The sequence below is a fragment of the Lathyrus oleraceus genome, chromosome 1 (assembly GCF_024323335.1).
Source record: "Lathyrus oleraceus cultivar Zhongwan6 chromosome 1, CAAS_Psat_ZW6_1.0, whole genome shotgun sequence".
Classification (NCBI taxonomy): Eukaryota; Viridiplantae; Streptophyta; class Magnoliopsida; order Fabales; family Fabaceae; genus Lathyrus; species Lathyrus oleraceus.
This window is the reverse complement of record NC_066579.1, coordinates 448599613-448616894: the sequence shown is the minus strand read 5'-3', so window position 1 is coordinate 448616894 and position 17282 is coordinate 448599613. Positions and strand designations below refer to the sequence as shown.

The 17282-nt window shown below is 31.5% G+C and overlaps 2 protein-coding genes across 13 annotated transcripts; one reads left to right on the top strand and one right to left on the bottom strand.

Moving 5' to 3' along the window:
* The first annotated feature begins 1908 nt into the window (after window positions 1-1908).
* On the top strand, window positions 1909-3421 carry LOC127115907 (cyclase-associated protein 1-like). 6 transcript variants are annotated; one of them, XR_007800921.1, is made up of 5 exons: window positions 1909-2227; window positions 2368-2457; window positions 2558-2706; window positions 2773-2864; window positions 3206-3421. XR_007800921.1 is itself a non-coding variant. In XM_051047324.1 (4 exons), the coding sequence occupies exons 1-4, from the start codon at window positions 2218-2220 to the stop codon at window positions 3308-3310; spliced, it is 363 nt and encodes a 120-aa protein (XP_050903281.1). In that variant the 5' UTR covers window positions 1909-2217; the 3' UTR covers window positions 3311-3421. The 6 variants fall into 6 exon arrangements, 2 of the variants coding, with proteins under 2 accessions (XP_050903281.1, XP_050903280.1); XR_007800922.1 differs by lacking the exon at window positions 3206-3421 and having other exon boundaries at window positions 2558-2700; window positions 2826-3041; XR_007800920.1 differs by lacking the exon at window positions 3206-3421 and having other exon boundaries at window positions 2773-3041.
* An 8855-nt stretch (window positions 3422-12276) lies between these two features.
* LOC127082613 (uncharacterized) lies at window positions 12277-16590 on the bottom strand. Of its 7 annotated transcripts, none has more exons than XM_051022878.1 (15): window positions 16262-16590; window positions 15164-15310; window positions 14972-15079; window positions 14697-14864; window positions 14512-14595; window positions 14316-14434; window positions 14046-14147; window positions 13708-13824; window positions 13551-13616; window positions 13365-13431; window positions 13222-13275; window positions 12993-13088; window positions 12860-12886; window positions 12710-12745; window positions 12277-12611 (listed from the first exon to the last, which is right to left on the bottom strand). In XM_051022878.1, exons 3-15 carry the CDS (start codon window positions 15059-15061, stop codon window positions 12489-12491), a joined length of 1149 nt encoding a protein of 382 aa, XP_050878835.1. In that variant the 5' UTR covers window positions 15062-15079; window positions 15164-15310; window positions 16262-16590; the 3' UTR covers window positions 12277-12488. The 7 variants fall into 7 exon arrangements, with proteins under 7 accessions (XP_050878835.1, XP_050878798.1, XP_050878802.1 ...); XM_051022841.1 differs by having other exon boundaries at window positions 15220-15310; XM_051022845.1 differs by lacking the exon at window positions 16262-16590 and adding an exon at window positions 16069-16224 and having other exon boundaries at window positions 15220-15310.
* Between the last annotated feature and the right edge of the window lie 692 nt (window positions 16591-17282).

The window sequence follows — 17282 nt, the reverse complement described above, 5'->3', positions numbered from 1 at the left end:
CCAATTTTTTCCCATAACAAATAAACTTTTATTTTGCTAAAGAAAATTCTATTCAACGGTATAGAAAGAGATTGGTTGAGCCAAAGTCAATGCTTGGAGTTCTATTTTGAATTGGAGCTAGTAATCTTTCATTAATACGTCGTGATGAAACTTCTTGGCCATACTTCAACTCAAACATTCTTTTTGATATACTACCTCCGTTTTCTTATTTTCTTACAAGTTTTCATATGTATTACAAAAAATAATAATTATTATATAATAAAAAAAATAAAAGATTTTCAAAAAATTTCATTTATTAATAATAGAAAAATAAATACAAATAAGATAAATTTATATAATTAAAAAATAAAAAATAAAAAATAATTTATTAATATTATAAAACGTGGTGTAATTTTTTCCCCAAAATAATTTATAGTAAAAAATGGAATGAGCATATTCATTATTAAAATCACTCTCTTAACTTAGTTTCATGTATTGATTTTGATTTAGTTTATTTCTCTTTTTATTTTGATATTTTTTGTTAATATTATTATCTTTCTTAATAAAAAAGTAAAACTCGTATCTTTATTGCAAGTGCTCAATCCATTTAGTATCACATTGTAATATATGGTGTTGAGATAACTTCACATTTGTCTATTTATTCTGGATCATCAAATACATTCAGATGTTTTCTGAAAGCATCCTTATTAGAGTAGGGTTGTTTAGGGTTGTTTATGTTTCAGATAGAAATCGAATTGAATCGACCTAAATTATAATAAAAAGTTATTCAAATTGAACTCAACAATTTCAATTTATTCATAACTGAATCGAATCATAATTACTAGTTTGATATACCATTTTGAAATTGCAAACTATATCGATCTATTAAAAGTTTTTTTAACCGAAACATTTATTAAAGATAGAACCGTTAAACTATTTATAAATTAAAAAAAATTAAAATATATTTTTAGTATTTTTTATTTTTAGTTTCAGTTTGGTATGATTTGGTTTGCTTCGGTTTCAGTTTCAGTTCGGTTTTAAAACTGTTTGTACAATATCCTTTGGTTCACTAACTAAATATAACAGTTTAATTATTTTAATTTCAGTTTAGTTCGAATCGGCGGTTCAGTTCAGTTCGATTCGGCGGTTTAGTACACCCTTCATTGCCTATTAAAAGACAACAATGCCCTTACAAAATCTCTTCACTAAATTTTCAAATTTAGAGGACCCACGTGCAATTTTGAAAAGTCAGGGACAATACTAAAAATTTGAATTACACTATCAGAAATTTTAAAAACAATACGTTTTATACGTTTTATATTGTGAATGTCAAAATTTCTGGGATTTTATATCTAAAATTTTAAAATTTTCGGTATTAATTTTAACATTTATATCAGAAATTTCAAATTTTCCGATACAAAACTCTATTAAAATTCTCAGAAATTTTATAATTTTCGGTAGTTATAAAAAATTTGTTTTGTACCACAAATTCTGGAATTTTCGATAGGAATAAAAACTTTATTTTTTATCAGAAATTTTATAATTTTCGGAGTTATATAAATTTGTTTTTTATAGAAAATTCTGAAATTTTTGGTAGTTGTTTATTTTTTTTTAATTTTTTCTTTTTTTCAATGAAGTATATAGACAGAGACCACACTATTGTAGACAATGCTATTTGGGTCACGCGCACCTTGTAACACTCGATTAGTAAATTTTCGGTATCAACTAGTAAATTTCAAAATTTCAAAATTAATTGGAATATTCTGGAAATTTTGAAATTTCCGATATATCAAAAATTCAAAATAAACTACCAAAATTTTTGTTCGTACCGAAAATCTCGTTTTTGCCTACAGTGAATTTTATACAGAAATTTCATTCAATTTTCGATCTATGACAGTTTTGACAATTTAAAAATATGGGTGCTAGATTTAATTGGGGGTGTGGCAAGTTAAAAGCTCCAATCCGTCCTATCCAAATGGCCCCCTAAGATACAATTCGGGTTGGCTGGATTTTCGGGTTAACCGGATTGAGGTTAATGGTTTAACATGGATTTGGACGGTCGATCTCGAATGGGTGGTCTGAGCCCATCGAAATTCAAATCCGACCGGTCCAGTTAGTAGTAATGCGCTCGGCCACCGGTTTGGGGAAGGTGCTTCTAAGAAGAAGGCATTTGTAGTGATTGGTATAAACACAACTTTCAGTAGCAGGAAGCGGTGTGATACGGTTAAAGAAACTTGGATGCCGCAAGGTAAAATTATCTAAGCTAAATTTTTTTGTGTGAAGTTAGTTTTTCTTGAATTTTGTATCCCTATTTTTTTGGTATCTTGAGTTTAATTATGATGGATTAATTTATGAAAAGTAATGTTTTGTTCCCTCCGTTTGATATAGGCGAACAATTTCTTCAATTAGAACGAGAAAAAGGAATCTCATCAGATTTATGATTGGCACATGTAATATACTCTATATGATTTTGGTTGTGTAAGTATTTGAACTGATCAAAATAAAATGACATAGTTATTCTTTTCTTGGATGAATCTTTAACTTTTGGCATCTTATGAATCTCCTGTATTTTTTCAAGGCATGAGTATGCTCATTTCACATGTTGAAGAAAGTTGGCAAATAATTGAGTTTTATAGCAATAATATTAGAGTAATGTGCCTATATTGGAGTACAATATTTGGAGAGCTTGTTGGAAGTGCATACTACTATGTGGCTCCAGAGGTACAGGTAAAGTATTTGGAGAGCTTGTTGGAAGTGCATACTACTATGTGGCTCTAGTTGGCAAATGTGCAGGTAAAGTATATAGAGAGCTTGTTGAAAGTGCATACTACTATGTGGCTCCAGAGGTGTTAAAAAGAAATTATGGAAAGGAGATTGATGCACTGGTAAACTACAATATTATAATTATGTTTCAGTTTACACAAATAGGTCAAGTGTTCTTATTGATAAGTACTGAAGCATCGGATACTCATCCGTACCGGGTACTTGTACCGTACTCGTGGTATTTCATTTTATTTCATGATTTGGTTTTGAATGAAATTTTTAATTTTCTCAAATATCAATATATTATGTGTTTTAATATTTTTGTTATTGTATCTTAATATTACTTTTTATTTTTTCAAATTTTTATAGTGAAGTTTTGTTATGAATTTATAAATTTAGTTCTTTATTTATACATTTAAAAAAAAAATATTATTTTTTATTAACGTACCTTGATTTTTTTTAGATGCCGTATCCCGTATCGGCACATGCACCCGCACCGGCCGTACCCGTAGTATCCCGTATCGGCACATGCACCCGCACTGGCCGTACCCGTAGCTATGCATCATAGTTGATAAGTTATTATTGTTTCTGTTTACATAAACTTTGCAGTATTTAGGGAAGGTTGTAATCAATGAATTATGGAGCTCACAATTTATGTTGTATGTTGGCTGTGCTGATAGATTTATGATTGGTTGTGTAAAATTGGTTTGAGCAAATATTTATATGCTAAAAATCTATTATCATTATTTGATTATTAATGTTATTGATTTATTATTATTATTATTATTATTATTATTATTATTATTATTATTAATTACTAATTATTATTATTGTTATTGCTGATTTTATTATTGATTATTATTTACTTTTATTGTTTTGTTATTGTTATTGTTATTATATATTTATTTTTTGTTATTATTATTGATTATTGATAATAATTATTAATATTATTATCATTTATTTTACTATTTATCATTATTATTATTATAATTATTGTTATTTATTACGATTATTGTTATTATTATTTATTGAGTTAACTCTTTATTTTAATTTTGTTCAAGAAAAACTTAATATAAACTTCAGAAATTTCTTAAGCGCATAAAGTTTTGTAGACCGATCTCAGATAGAGTGATTACTACATGAATCGTCTTATGATTTTATAGTGTTAAATTCTTTTAGTTTAATTTGTGTCGTTTAAATCATCGGTTTTTCAGAGATGCGAGGTAATTTCGGAGTTAAAAATTCAATTTAACTTTAGAAATTACCTAAACGCATAGAGTTTTGTTGAACGACCTCATATATGGTGATTTCTACATGAATCGTCTTATGATTGCTTAACATAGTGCTAAGTTATGTAGTTCAAATTTTTGATTTTATTTATAGTTCATTGGCTTTCTCCGCGATCTTCTTACAACGAGACCTTTTATTTACAATTGTTTATTGAGCTTGTCTTTTTAATTATTGTATTGTATCCCATTTGACAAGTTAAGGATACAACATTCGATCCAACATCGAGTCTTTTTCCCAAATCAAATCCAAATTGAATGCAACATCGAGCATCTCCCCCGTCACATCTAAACTCTTTTTATAATAAATTTGAAACACTTGATCCAACGTCGAATCGTTGATTGAAATCTTTTATCGTGATAAAATTGAAAGATAAAGGATCAAGAGATGTACATCTCTTTAGACCCTTTTATGATCAAGCGTTCGGAGCACACCGAATTCAAAACGATTATTAGTCTTTCAAATAAAAAACACTTTAACCAAACTTGGAATAAGAGGACAATGGGACCACATCCATGCATACCCCGAATAAACGTGCGCTTGGTGCACAACTCAGCTCAAATGTTTACTCACCTTCTGCAAATATCAAAACTTCTTGATAAAAGCAAATCAACCAATCAAACTTATTTTTCGTCCTTGTGCGATCCTGAAAATAATTTTAGAAAAGAGTATGTTACATCAATTTCTACACAAAACAAACAAAGACCTCAGCCTCCAAGAGCGACCAGCAAGTAAATGTTTAATCGCTCAAATGTGATTTAAACATCACTCTTTAAAAGCAATCAACCATGTAGTTCTTTCTAAGTAGAACTACATAGTCTTGAGTTCTCCATAGCACCTGGAGATAAGTAGGAGTAGGATTGAGAAATCTTGTCAGACACATTAATATTTAAAAACACCCGTTTGATAAAAATATTCTTCTTTTCTATTTTCTCACTCAATAATAGAAGATTGCAAACAATATCGCACTAGCACTCTAACATAAAACTAACTTAATAGGTCCAGTTGAGTACAATGGATGTAAGGGGTGCTAATACCTTCCCCTTACATAACCAACTCTCGAACTCGACTTAGTTGCAACGACCATTTCTTTTGTTTTTATGGGTTTTATCATTGTTTTCCCTTTCCCTATTTACGAATAAATGAAGTTCGATGGCGATTCTATTTTGTTTATATTTCGAGCGTTCCTTGTGCTCAGGTATTTTTTGTGTCGCGACAATGAAGTTTATACAAAATAAGTTTATACACATCATTAATTATTCTAGATGTTTATACAGTTCATAATGGAAACTAATAATTATATGTTCCAAGCAAAATAGTGTAAGTATGATATGTTCGTTACATTATGATCTTGATTCAATGATGCAAGACGTTTTAAGTGCGTAAGTGGTATTATTTGTAATACTCAAGTTTTACTTTTAGTTTTATATCATTTTAATTCATGTTTGATTTTTATCTATGTGTAAAGCTATGGAGGGATGCAATTTAGTGTCTCGTAAAGTAAGTGGTAAAAATGAAAGATTATATTTTCCAAAAATAAGTATTATTTGTGCATTTTGACATTTTTTTATTTTTGCTAATGTATTACTTGTGCTCTGTGTGTATTAATAACTATATGAAAATTATTTGTAGATACAGAAACAACCCAACAAATATTGGTATGGATAATATGTTATGAACTATGTGTTAGATATTGTCACCAGAGACATTAGTAATTCATGGGTTAATATTTTAACGTTATCCATATGCATGTACTTTATTTATGATTGTTAAGTTAATGTTCTTGTTCTAAAGCTAGTAAAAGATTTATGTTGAGATTGAATATTTAGGGTGTGTTTGATTTAGTTTTTAAAAACAGTTTTTTTGTTTTCAAAATTTATAAAATTAAAAATTTGTTTGATTACAATGTTCTAGAAAACTGTTTTTAAAAACTCTTTCATTTTTATTGTTTTTAAAAGTGAAAAACAAAAACAGGTTTAACATGTTTTTCATTTTTAATTTTGGATTTCTGAATTTCTGTTTTCATTTGAGTTATCATTTTTTATTTTCTCATTTTTAAAACTGTTTTTAAAAATAATTTATCAAATAAATATTTCTATTTTCTCATTTTTAAAACAGTTTTGAAAAGCCATGTTACCAAATAAATTTTTTAATAGTTCTCTTCTTAAAAATACTTTTCTAAAATAATTTTATAAAACATATTTTAAAAAGTGAAAAGCAAAACTGATTCAAACGGGCCCTTAATATTAATGTTTTTGGATTATCCTAATTTATTTATTTTTTAAAAACTTATAGGTGATTTAACGATCCAACACCATTCACACAAGAAGATATATATGACATACGATCACGTTGGACCGGTTGCTTCCTATCTTTTCATGAGTTTCATTAATACTAGTTTTTCTTGACAGTTGTAAACGTCGTGTATAGTCTTTCTATTACACATGTATTTAGTTTTATCATTATGGTTCTATTTTCAAATATGTATATAGGTTCTCTTGATGTGCCATTTTGTATGTGTACATTTGGTTTTGTAAACAATATAATTTGATATTTTGTATGTCTTTGATTTTTTTCTGTTTAAAGTAAAATATTTTGATTCTGTGACAAAATCTCTATATAGTTTATGTCTTAAAAACTAAATGTCAAATTAAAATTTTAAAACAAATTATAATTGAAAAAAAATATGTTTTACCTTTCGGTTGTTATTTCCAACCGAGATAAATATTTACTTTTTCCTTTGGAAAATAATAAAATCCGAGAGGTATGTTGCGTGCGTTTTTTACTTTTAAAAATACAAAAATGTTGTTGTTGGGGGATGAAACCAATGATCAATACAATTTTCCCCTCGATGAAATTACAACCGGAGGAAAAAATAGCAAGTTTTCATGACGCCCTTCGTTACCTCACATGTCAAACTGAGGTAAAATCCTTTTTCCAACTAGGGTAAAAAGGGTTTTTTTCTCGCAGTAGTGAAAATGACATCTCTCATTTTATAGACCGATTTTGTAGAAATGAATTATGAAAATATATTTTATACCTCATACAAGCTTAATGGAGACTGAACTGTTAAGAAAGGTTAGTCACATTGAGTTTGTGAGTTACATTTTACTTCTCCTTAAACATGAAAAATCTAAGTATGAAAGAGGTTTAGTGAGCACATATGCTCACTTATCTATACCTGGAATATGGATAACAAAGAAATGCCTAACAATGATATTTTCTATGACAAAGAATAAACTAATCTCTATATGATCAGTCATGTCAAGCAAGATAGGGTCGTGAGCCAAGAGAACACACGATTGATTGTCACAAAATATTTAAGGTGTTTGCACTTGAACACTTATTTTTGGAGAAGATTTGAATCCATATAAGCTCATTTGTAACACATGTCATACTTCTATATCATACATAAATATTGTATCTTGCTACAATAAGTTATTTTCTAGAACCCCATGAGGAATTTTTTACTTAACTAATCCACTTTTAAAAAAAATCATAAAATAACTCAATTTTCAAATTAATTCCCAAACTACCTCACTTTGAAGAGGTGACGCCAAATGAATTGGCATCTGCTCTCTAAGTTAAAGAGGTGGCGCCAATTGGATTGACTTATGCACATGGTGTTGTCAATCCAATTGACGTATGTGTGTTAGGTTTTAAAGGAGGCACCAATTGGTCTGACATCTACGTGTGTTGTGTAATTTTTTTTGTAAATAATGTACGTTTTAGATAAAAGTCAAAATCGGGTCAATTGTTATTAATATTAATATGTGTTTACATACGAATACCATAAAGACTAATGTCGTTGACCGAAATGACCTAACCGACCTCCGGTACCACATCCCCTAGCTACCCGAACGCATGACCCTAACCCACGTTGATGATTCACCTCATGTGTTTGAGGATTTTAGGACCCAAGAACATCACCACCACCTGCAATGAAGCGCTAGCGCCATAGCTGAGTTCATGAACCATGCCAAAGTAGTTGGCCTATGTTTAAGTTATTGGAGGGCGACCAAGACGATTGAAGGGAGACATTGGTGTGAATGATGCGTCGAGGAAAGGTTGAAATGATTGTTGTGGTGTTTGGTAGCCATATGGTTGTTACATCATCCATTGTGTATGCTTCACTTGTCTGGTCAAGATCCATTTAAGGCCCACTTGTTCATGGTCTATTATGGAGGTTTCTTTGGTCTATTTAGCATTCATTTCATGGCCTTACATGTTCATCTTTTGCTTGCCTATGTTCATTGGTCCAAGCCCATTTTCATGGCATCACAACTTCCACTTGATTCAATTCATCCCTAGCATTGCATCTGATCATATCCTTTTATCATATCCTCATGCTTAGTCCATGCCTAACCTATTTCATCTGGCCAATGCCATTCATTCCATTTGCATTATCATTGTTGTTTGGTCCATGAATCTTTGATTATGACCTAGTTCATTGTATATCTTGGGCCTTGATAGAGTTTTTGTTTCATGCTTGGCATTATTCATCCAAGTTATGGTCATGTTCATTGATCCATGATTAGGTATTCATCAAGTTCATCACTTAGTCTATTCCATGTCATTTTCATTGGTGTTTGGTCCATGAATCTTTGGATAGATCCTAATCATTATCCATTTTGGTCCTTAGGTCTTGATTCATTCAAAATTCGTGTCCATTGATTCATGTTATCATGTTCATTCATTTCAATATCTTTCATATCCATACAATTCATTTCAAACAATCAATGCATTCAAATATCAAATATTATTTCATACAATCACATTCAAAGTCCATACATGTACGAAGACTACAAAATTGACCATTTAAATAACAGTTGACTTTTGGTCAACAATTGACTTTTTGCGCAACAACCACAACATTTAAAAATAACATTTCTAATTGATTACAACAATAAAACTAATATCATTTGGTCCAAATATCACTTCCCTAGCATCCTTATCATTTTTTACTCGCACCCATCTACGTAAGACATCGAGTCTCTCAATACTTCTATTTTTTTGCCTTTAGGTATGTTTCCATCTAACCAACGAACCAACTCGCTCTGTAGTTGCTTGAAACAACAGATATTCCAGAAGAGCATCTCCATCGGAGGTTTGTCTCTCAAATACATCATTTTTCTATAGCGGCGACGAAAACGAACCATGTTTGCAATATAATGAAAAGAGATGTGAAAAAATGAATCACGCAACACCTTTATTTATACAAAAAAAATTATGCAATACACAGAGACGCCAAACCAATTGGCGCCTCCTCTCCTTTTTTACACATGGCCGCCAATTGGATTGGCAACACCATGTGCATAAGTCAATCCAATTGGCGACACCTCTTTAACTTAGAGAGCATGCGCCAATTCATCTGGCGCCACCTCTTCAAAGTGCGGTAGTTTGAAAATTAATTTGAAAAGTGAATTATTTTAGGATTTTTTTTGAAAAAGTGGGTTAGTTGAGTAAAACTTTTCCCCATGAAACCAATTTAGGACCAAAATAAATAACATATTTTAATGTTATCTTCTATCATCAGGATCATCTATCCAATCAGAATCACAGAAAGCTTTCAAAGGGATGAGTGTATAATAGGGTCAGACAAAAAATTAGTCCATGACCAATTGTTCCTTTGAGATATTTGAGGATCTTTTTATTTACTTTAAACCAATATGCTTTAATATAACAAGACATGCATCGGCCCGCTTTATTAACTACATAGGAGATCTTTTATATGGTTAATATGACATATTGCGGGACTTCAACTATTCACTTGTTTATGAAGGGAACATGAAATTGGTTAGAACCTAACTTGTCGAGTCAGCAAGGGAACTGCATATGAGTGGAGATAGGATAACATTCTCGAAAGTCTATTCTTTTGAGCAAGTCCCTGATATACTTGGAATAAGTGGGAAGAAGATTATCATTAGACTACTTATGAACTTCTATTCCTACAAAGTAGTTTAAGTCAATGGAATGCTTGAGAGAAAAGTAATGTTGAATTTAATGATTAGTTGCTCAATAAGGGATGCAGAGCTTCTTGTGATAATGATATCATCCGTATAAACAATTAGATATACTACTTGGATATTTTGAAACGAAGTGGATAGTGAATGGTCACACTGCTAATCTTAAATCCAAAATGAATGAGAGCATACTGAAGTGTCTCAAACCACTGTCTAGCGATCTGTTTAAGGTTATAAAGAGCTTTGTTGAACTTGAACACTATGGTCGAGTCACCAACCACAAAGACTTAGGGTTTTTCCATGTAGACCTCCATATCAAATGTACCATTTAAGGATGCATGGTTGAAAACGAATTTTTGGATAATCCTTATGGTTACATTACATGTTTAAGATCATGAGAACAAGTTATCTTAAAGTCAAATCCTTACATTTGATGAAAGTCTTTTGCCACTAGTCTGCCTTTGAATCTTTTAACTATGCGATATGGGTTTTCTTTCACCTTGAAAAACCCATTTACAACCAATAAATTTCTTGTCTGTGGGAGATTAGCAATTGTCCAGGTATTGTCATGTTCTTGGGTATCAAATTAGTTTTGTATAAATGCCTTCCAATGAAAGTATGAGAAAGCTTATTTTTATAGTTTTTCGTTCAACAAAGTGGGTCGTTAAGATATCACAGAGATCATTCCACAAATTTATCCTCCCATTTGGAAAGGCGTTGAACCACATCATCGCGATTTTGATCAGAGTTAGTGCGAAGTGCTTGCAGTTCACAATCCCTTAGGTGTGGTAGTAATCCACTTTGGTTATGTACCTTTTGTAGTAATCGACACCAACAAAGAATACTAGTGATATGTACCTTTTGTAGAGGAACATTGGTTATTCCGTAGAAATTAGCATAAATTAAAAGTAAATTATTACATACGATATCATTCTTTGGTTAAAAATTAGAAATAAAAGCTAAGGTTGTGAAGTTATGTCTTACTATAGTGGCAAAATACTTCCGATGCGATAGAATATGACGCGGAACTGCAAGATTAGTATTTCACGCTAAAGTAAGCTAAGGTGGTGAAGTTATGTCTTACTATAGTGGCGAAGTACTTCCGATGCGGTAGAATATATAGTGGCGAAGTACTTCCGATGCGGTAGAATATGACGCGGAACTGCAAGATTAGTATTTCACGCTAAAGTAAGCTAAGGTGGTGAAGTTATGTCTTACTATAGTGGCCAAGTACTTCCGATGCGATAGAATATGACCCGATGCGATAGAATATGATGCAGAATTAGGCTAAAGTAAATGAGAGAAATGAGAAGTGACGTGAATGGGAAAAAAATTGAATGACTGAAATGACATGTTTTATCCTTATATACTAAAAACAGTTTCAAACCACTTGCATAAAAACAGTTTCAAACCACTTGGATGTCGTGGTGCGTGTGGTAATCATACCGATAATGCATTGTAGGACAAAATTGTCTAGTTATTAGAATGAAGGATTACCTTTTATGTGGACCTCGCAATCAACCCGTAACAGAAAAGAAGATACAAAATCATAAATTAAAATTTGTCTATAATCTTCAAGTAGCAAAGTAGCAATTGGTAATCATGATTGAAGTTTCAAGGAATTGATGGGTTTGATCTTGATTTAGAGAATATTTAAGGGATTCAAAGCAGTGAAGGATAAAAGATATTTAAGTATTTGCGCTTATGATTGTGATTTTGAGAAATCTGTTATTTTTAGCTTTCTGAGCTTTTGGGTAAATTTTTTGGATTTCCATTGATGAATATGAAGATGTATGTTATAAATCCCTGGGCTATATAATGAATGTGTAACAAACCCTGTACATAGAAATAACCCTGTTAACATTTTATAATAATATATAAATGACAAAATAAAGACTGAATTGTTAGGGGACACAATTTTGCATAGTCTTCACTCTGAAAATATTTACTTTAAAAAACCAACAAATTGCCATTTAAACAACATTACAAAAAATCGATAATTAAGTGCTTTTAGGAAAATATCATTAGGTCAAACCAAGACAACAACTAAAATCAATAACCACTATACCTTATCCCATTCAGAGCCACCAACTCCATTACATAAAACCTCATCCATATCAACAATAATATCCTATTGTAAGTAATATTATACTTTTAAATTTATTCATTATTCAATGAACCTTAAAAACATATTTGTCGCATTTTGGAGGATTGTGAATTATAGAATAGGAAAAAAGAGTGCCAAGAAAGAAAGAAAAAATGGGGCTTGACAACAAAAAGAATATAAACAGAAAAGTGTTATTTTTCAAAAATGAATTGAATTAAGAACTCACAGAGCTACAAAATACGCAACTATGGCTATAAAAAAGATAACATCTGTGAAAGAAACTTTAACATATCGGAGCAACCGAGTTAGCATGTCTTTGGATTCACGCTGGTCATGCTCCATGTTGAGGTATGGCGCGAACGCAATCTACAGCAGAAACAAACATGGCCTTAGTGACTGCCGCGCCTTCTTATGCGTCTCTTGAATGGATCATCCCAAGTTTTGTCCTTTGCAGTAGCTTCATTCCAACGTTCTTTGAAGACTTCAAGTTCCCATGTTGACTGTCTTCGTATCTACTCGATTCATGTCAGCAAATAAACAGTGTCATTTTCATGTTACAGAACACTTCTCAACAAAATAATCGATTTCCAAAGTAGTTCAAAACACTCACCTCGGTTCGAACATCAACAGTCGCTCCACCTTGTTTCTGTCATTAACCAAATTAAGAAAAAAAAATGAGTTTTAGAACACTGATAGTTAATGAAATAGGTTTATAGCTTCAGTACTAGTACTATCTAAATGTCTTAACTAAATTTTTTACCTTAGTTGTCTTTTTAAGACTCGAAACCTGCGAAAAATGAGGAAAATTATTGTCACAAGAAGCAAATGATCCACAACATACTAGTACAAATGATAGAAAATATGAACGGAATATTTGGAGAGGAGGAAAATACCTTGGTTGCACCATGACCACTTCCACCAAGAGTTTGTATCCCCTTATGAACAACAAATTGACTATCAACAACTCCCACTTTTTTAGTTCGATCACCCTGAAAACGTAATCGATCTCATTAAAGATGCATCTCATACGAAAAAGAGACTTTAACGCACAGATGTCTCGTTAAAAATGTTGAAAAGAATATTCAATAACTATCTCTTGTGAAAGGCGGTAGTAATTCTCACCTGTGCACAATATCCTAGTTTCATATCCATTCCCCATCCATGGACAAGGTCGTTCTGGAGAAAACAGAAACAATACTAACATTAACCGTTTAAGAAAAACAAATATCGAATGCCAACTGCCAAGAACGTGAAAATAGTATCACCTGTATGAGATGCCATGTACAATACCATGCAGATCGAGAGAAAACCGGAGCCATACCTTCCACAAACCTACACGAGTTGTATTCAGGTGTCTATCATTCACAACAATATTATACTATATGCAGGTCAAACACATAAAACTTCAAAAACTACACAGCTCGACCGGGCTCAAAGAATGGAAGAGTTACCCGGTGCATGGTGGCCCTTCACTTGCATCTGAACACTTTGTGCTTCCCCGGCGTTCATAGACTCTTCTGCACCAATGAAAAAAATCATTGTAAGCACGACAAGCAATGATGAATAAACTGCATATGATATGAATAGTCTCTGACGATAAATCATCACCTGTGAAATTTCTTGTTTCTAGCTCTAATTGTGATTCTATGATGTATCTCTGTTGAATTAGGGTCAAGAGCTGGTTGTGATATCTCCAAACCTTCTTCCTTCACAATTTTAACGTATCTGCAAAAGCACGACGTTATACTCATCCTTTCCTTATTTTTCGAGAATAAAAGCCTTCCAAAAGGCTCCGAATTAGCCTTACAAACAGAACAAGATTAACATTTTCATCATATATCATGTCAGAAGATCCAAAGCCAATTTTCACACCATCACACCAGAGGCAGAATACACCAAATAGTATTAAAAAAAAAACAGAAGAGAAACAAAAGCATCATTCGTACCTTGACGGAGAAAAATTCTCCACGCCTAAATCCTCATCCCAGAGAAAGATATAATCATAAATAGAAACGATATCCGGATGAAGAAATCTTTTAGCAAACCACCTGACAGTGAACCCAAAAATACACATCTAAGCTTAGAAAAAAAACCATCAAACACACAGATACGCGTGTCTGAATACACATACATTTAGATAGAAATAAAACTAGACAACCTAGGCTTTTGCGGTCCAATTCATCTTCTATAACATCATCTCGTTACCTAATACTTACCACTTTGTCTGATTCTCAGCAACGATGTGTATAGCCTTGTCACTCCAGTCAAGACTCCACCATCCATTCACGTTCCCGTCATAATGGAATAAAATAATTGTAAAATTTTCTGGAAGAAACTGAAATAAATGAAATTAGATAAAGAATGTAGCCGATACATGTAACTTTGATAGCCTAAGTAGTCGACAAAAAGTACCTTTTGCACCATAGCATCGACATTATGCTTTTGTGTAATACCAACTGGAATTGCCAGCAAGTTACGATTAGAATAATCCCTAGACTGCAATTTCATATTTATCACCAAACAATAATTAGACTTTTGTTAGCTCGGTGCAGCTTCTTTAGAACTTAAGTATAGAAGAACAATGCAAAATTTCTGACCTTCGACCTCGAATTACTTCTCGACCACAATGGCCTTAACTCCAAATCTGAACTATCTTGTATTATACCTCGCGGCAAGCTTTTCAATTTCTCGGAAGTTGCAGGATATTCCTGCTGCGACACCAATGGTACCACTGTTTTTCCCCATAAACTCCATTGCTTGTCAATCTGATAGTGGCCGATGATGAACAAAGAAGAAAAACCAATCAAATAAGTACAGTCTAATATAATCCTTAATAAGATTCTAAATCGACGAGTATCGAATTGAAGAATACCTCTTCTTCATGATACTGATACTTTGTAGTTCTATATACAATGAACAACATAACTGTACACACAACTGCCATGAAAGGCAACTGTTTCATCTTGAAACTTGATTTACCCTGCGCCAATAAAACCGATGTTAAAAACCAAAGTTGTGCATTGAATCTTCGGAACTAAAGACACCTAGCTATCCACAAATTCACCTAAAAAACACCAAGGTCATAATCAGACTAGAAGTAAAGAGGACAGACAGACAGACCCCATCAGGCAAGCTACTCCTTTTTCTCATCAGCCATCTCCACGATTTCGCCGACGTCATGAAAACTCTTTTATTCGGTACTCACCAAAATCTGAATCAAAAGCAACACAAAACATGTTTCATAAGCAAGTCTAGAATCAAAAGCTCCAAATTCAAGCTTCAAGCTAGAATCAAAAACTCTAGAGGCAAAATAAATTCTAGACGAGAACGAACAATCAAACATGTCAAAATCAATTTCACTCCACTATAATCGACTTCAGCTCCTCGAAAACTAGAACCAAAGTAAGGAAGAGTTATTCATATGAACATGCACATGAATCAATAGAAAAGAAACATGAATTTCACACCCTAGATAGCTGAATCATCAACACATAAAATAAAATATACCAATAAACAAACAACACAGAAACAAAGCAAAGAAAGTAAAACAATTGCTTAAAACATAAGCACCTAGGAACACGGAAACAGAACTACAAACATTAGATTTTTTTCCTCTCAACAACAAGGTTCACGTGAATATTTCAAAACAAAAAAAAAAAACACAAACACACGTTTCCTCACAGCTGTACAAAACACTAACCTAAAACCTTAAACTGAAATCAAAAGTCACTCTTTCCTATGATAAAAAAAAAGTAAAGAAACAACAACTCTTCACTGACCGTTTTAATCAGATCTAAAACCCTTCCGTAACGCTCTTTCCTATCATTTAAGATGAGTACAGTTTCATTTTCATTTTCACTCCAAAAACAGCTATAGAAAATTTCCTAAAAAACATAATCATTAACACCTATTCATTCACCTAAAACTCTACTAAGAATCAAAGATTTTCCTTTTCCATTAATTCCATACCCTAAGATCTTCCCTTGTTTTTGCAGACCCAAAAAAAGAGTTAAAAAACCAATGCAAAGGAGCTCAATGAAAGACGATGAATAAAACAACAACAATAAACACAAGAGTAATTAAAGAGTTATCAACAATCACAAATTTCAAAAACAGAGAAAAAGCATATTAAAAAACAAAAACATGTGTAAAGAACACGAACCTTAAAGTTTGTATTGAATGCATGCGTGTCGAAGTATGATGAATGCAAGTGCAGTGTGTTTGTTCACACTCGTGTCAAAAACAAAAACGCAAAATCTTGTGAATGATTTGTGATGTGTTTAATCGATCGAATCGAACTTGTTGTGCGTCCACTTTGAGGTTTTCAATATTTATTGATTTATGAACGATCAAACATTTGATGCCGTGGAAATAGAATCCGTAAATATCCTTCTTAGAGAATTTTCGCCGAGAATCTCGTTTTTTTTTCCTATCCTAGAATTAAAACTAGAACATGCTTTTTTTTTTCTTACATTATTTATTTTTATGTCGTTTAGTTCTTTTTACTTTTTTGTGAAGAAAAATAATAATGGACTAACTATGAATTTTATATTCTATAAAGTCTTCTGTTAAATGGTGTGATACAGAATTTATGTTTTTTTTTTTAAATAATCTAATAACTGAGATGTTAATCCCGTCTTATATATGATTGCATAACTCTTGGTTGGTAAGGATAATTTTAATTTAAGTTTTATATAATTTTAATTTAGGAAAAAATACAGATAAGTAAAATGCCAATAAATTTACATTAATAACTTAAAATTATAAATTGCATCACAATTCAAACAATTATATAAATTTAAAGTATTTAAATAATGTCTTCCAATCTTCAATATTGATGACATAACTTTGTTCAAAGAAAATACTTTAACAAATATATATATATATATATATATATATATATATATATATATATATATATATATATATATATAAGTGAGAATCTATTTATTCTAAGAATAAGATTTTTTAATTTACTCCAAATTATAGTTTTTGAATTCGTGGTGAGAAAAATTATAAAGTCTAAATAAAAATTTAAAGATCGTAAATTCACATTCTATATAATATAAAAATAATCATCAATTAAAATAAAAGAGACTCGTCATTTTGTCAACAAAAATATACTATAAAATAAAAGAGATGAAACATAACTTTACAATAGTGTGTTAAATAAAATCACGGGG

What these genes read in the sequence shown, in the direction of transcription:
- LOC127082613 (XM_051022841.1), bottom strand. Translation starts at nt 15,279, where the DNA reads ATGACGTCGGCGAAATCGTGGAGATGGCTGATGAGAAAAAGGAGTAGC. An exon ending in GAAGTAATTCGAGGTCGAAG is followed by an intron (nt 14,596 to 14,696) that starts GTCAGAAATTTT and finishes ATGAAATTGCAG; the next exon opens with TCTAGGGATTATTCTAATCG. An exon ending in AGAAACAAGAAATTTCACAG is followed by an intron (nt 13,617 to 13,707) that starts GTGATGATTTAT and finishes TCATTGGTGCAG; the next exon opens with AAGAGTCTATGAACGCCGGG.
- LOC127115907 (XM_051047323.1), top strand. An exon ending in AGTAATGTGCCTATATTGGA is followed by an intron (nt 2,648 to 2,706) that starts GTACAATATTTG and finishes CCAGAGGTACAG; the next exon opens with GTAAAGTATTTGGAGAGCTT.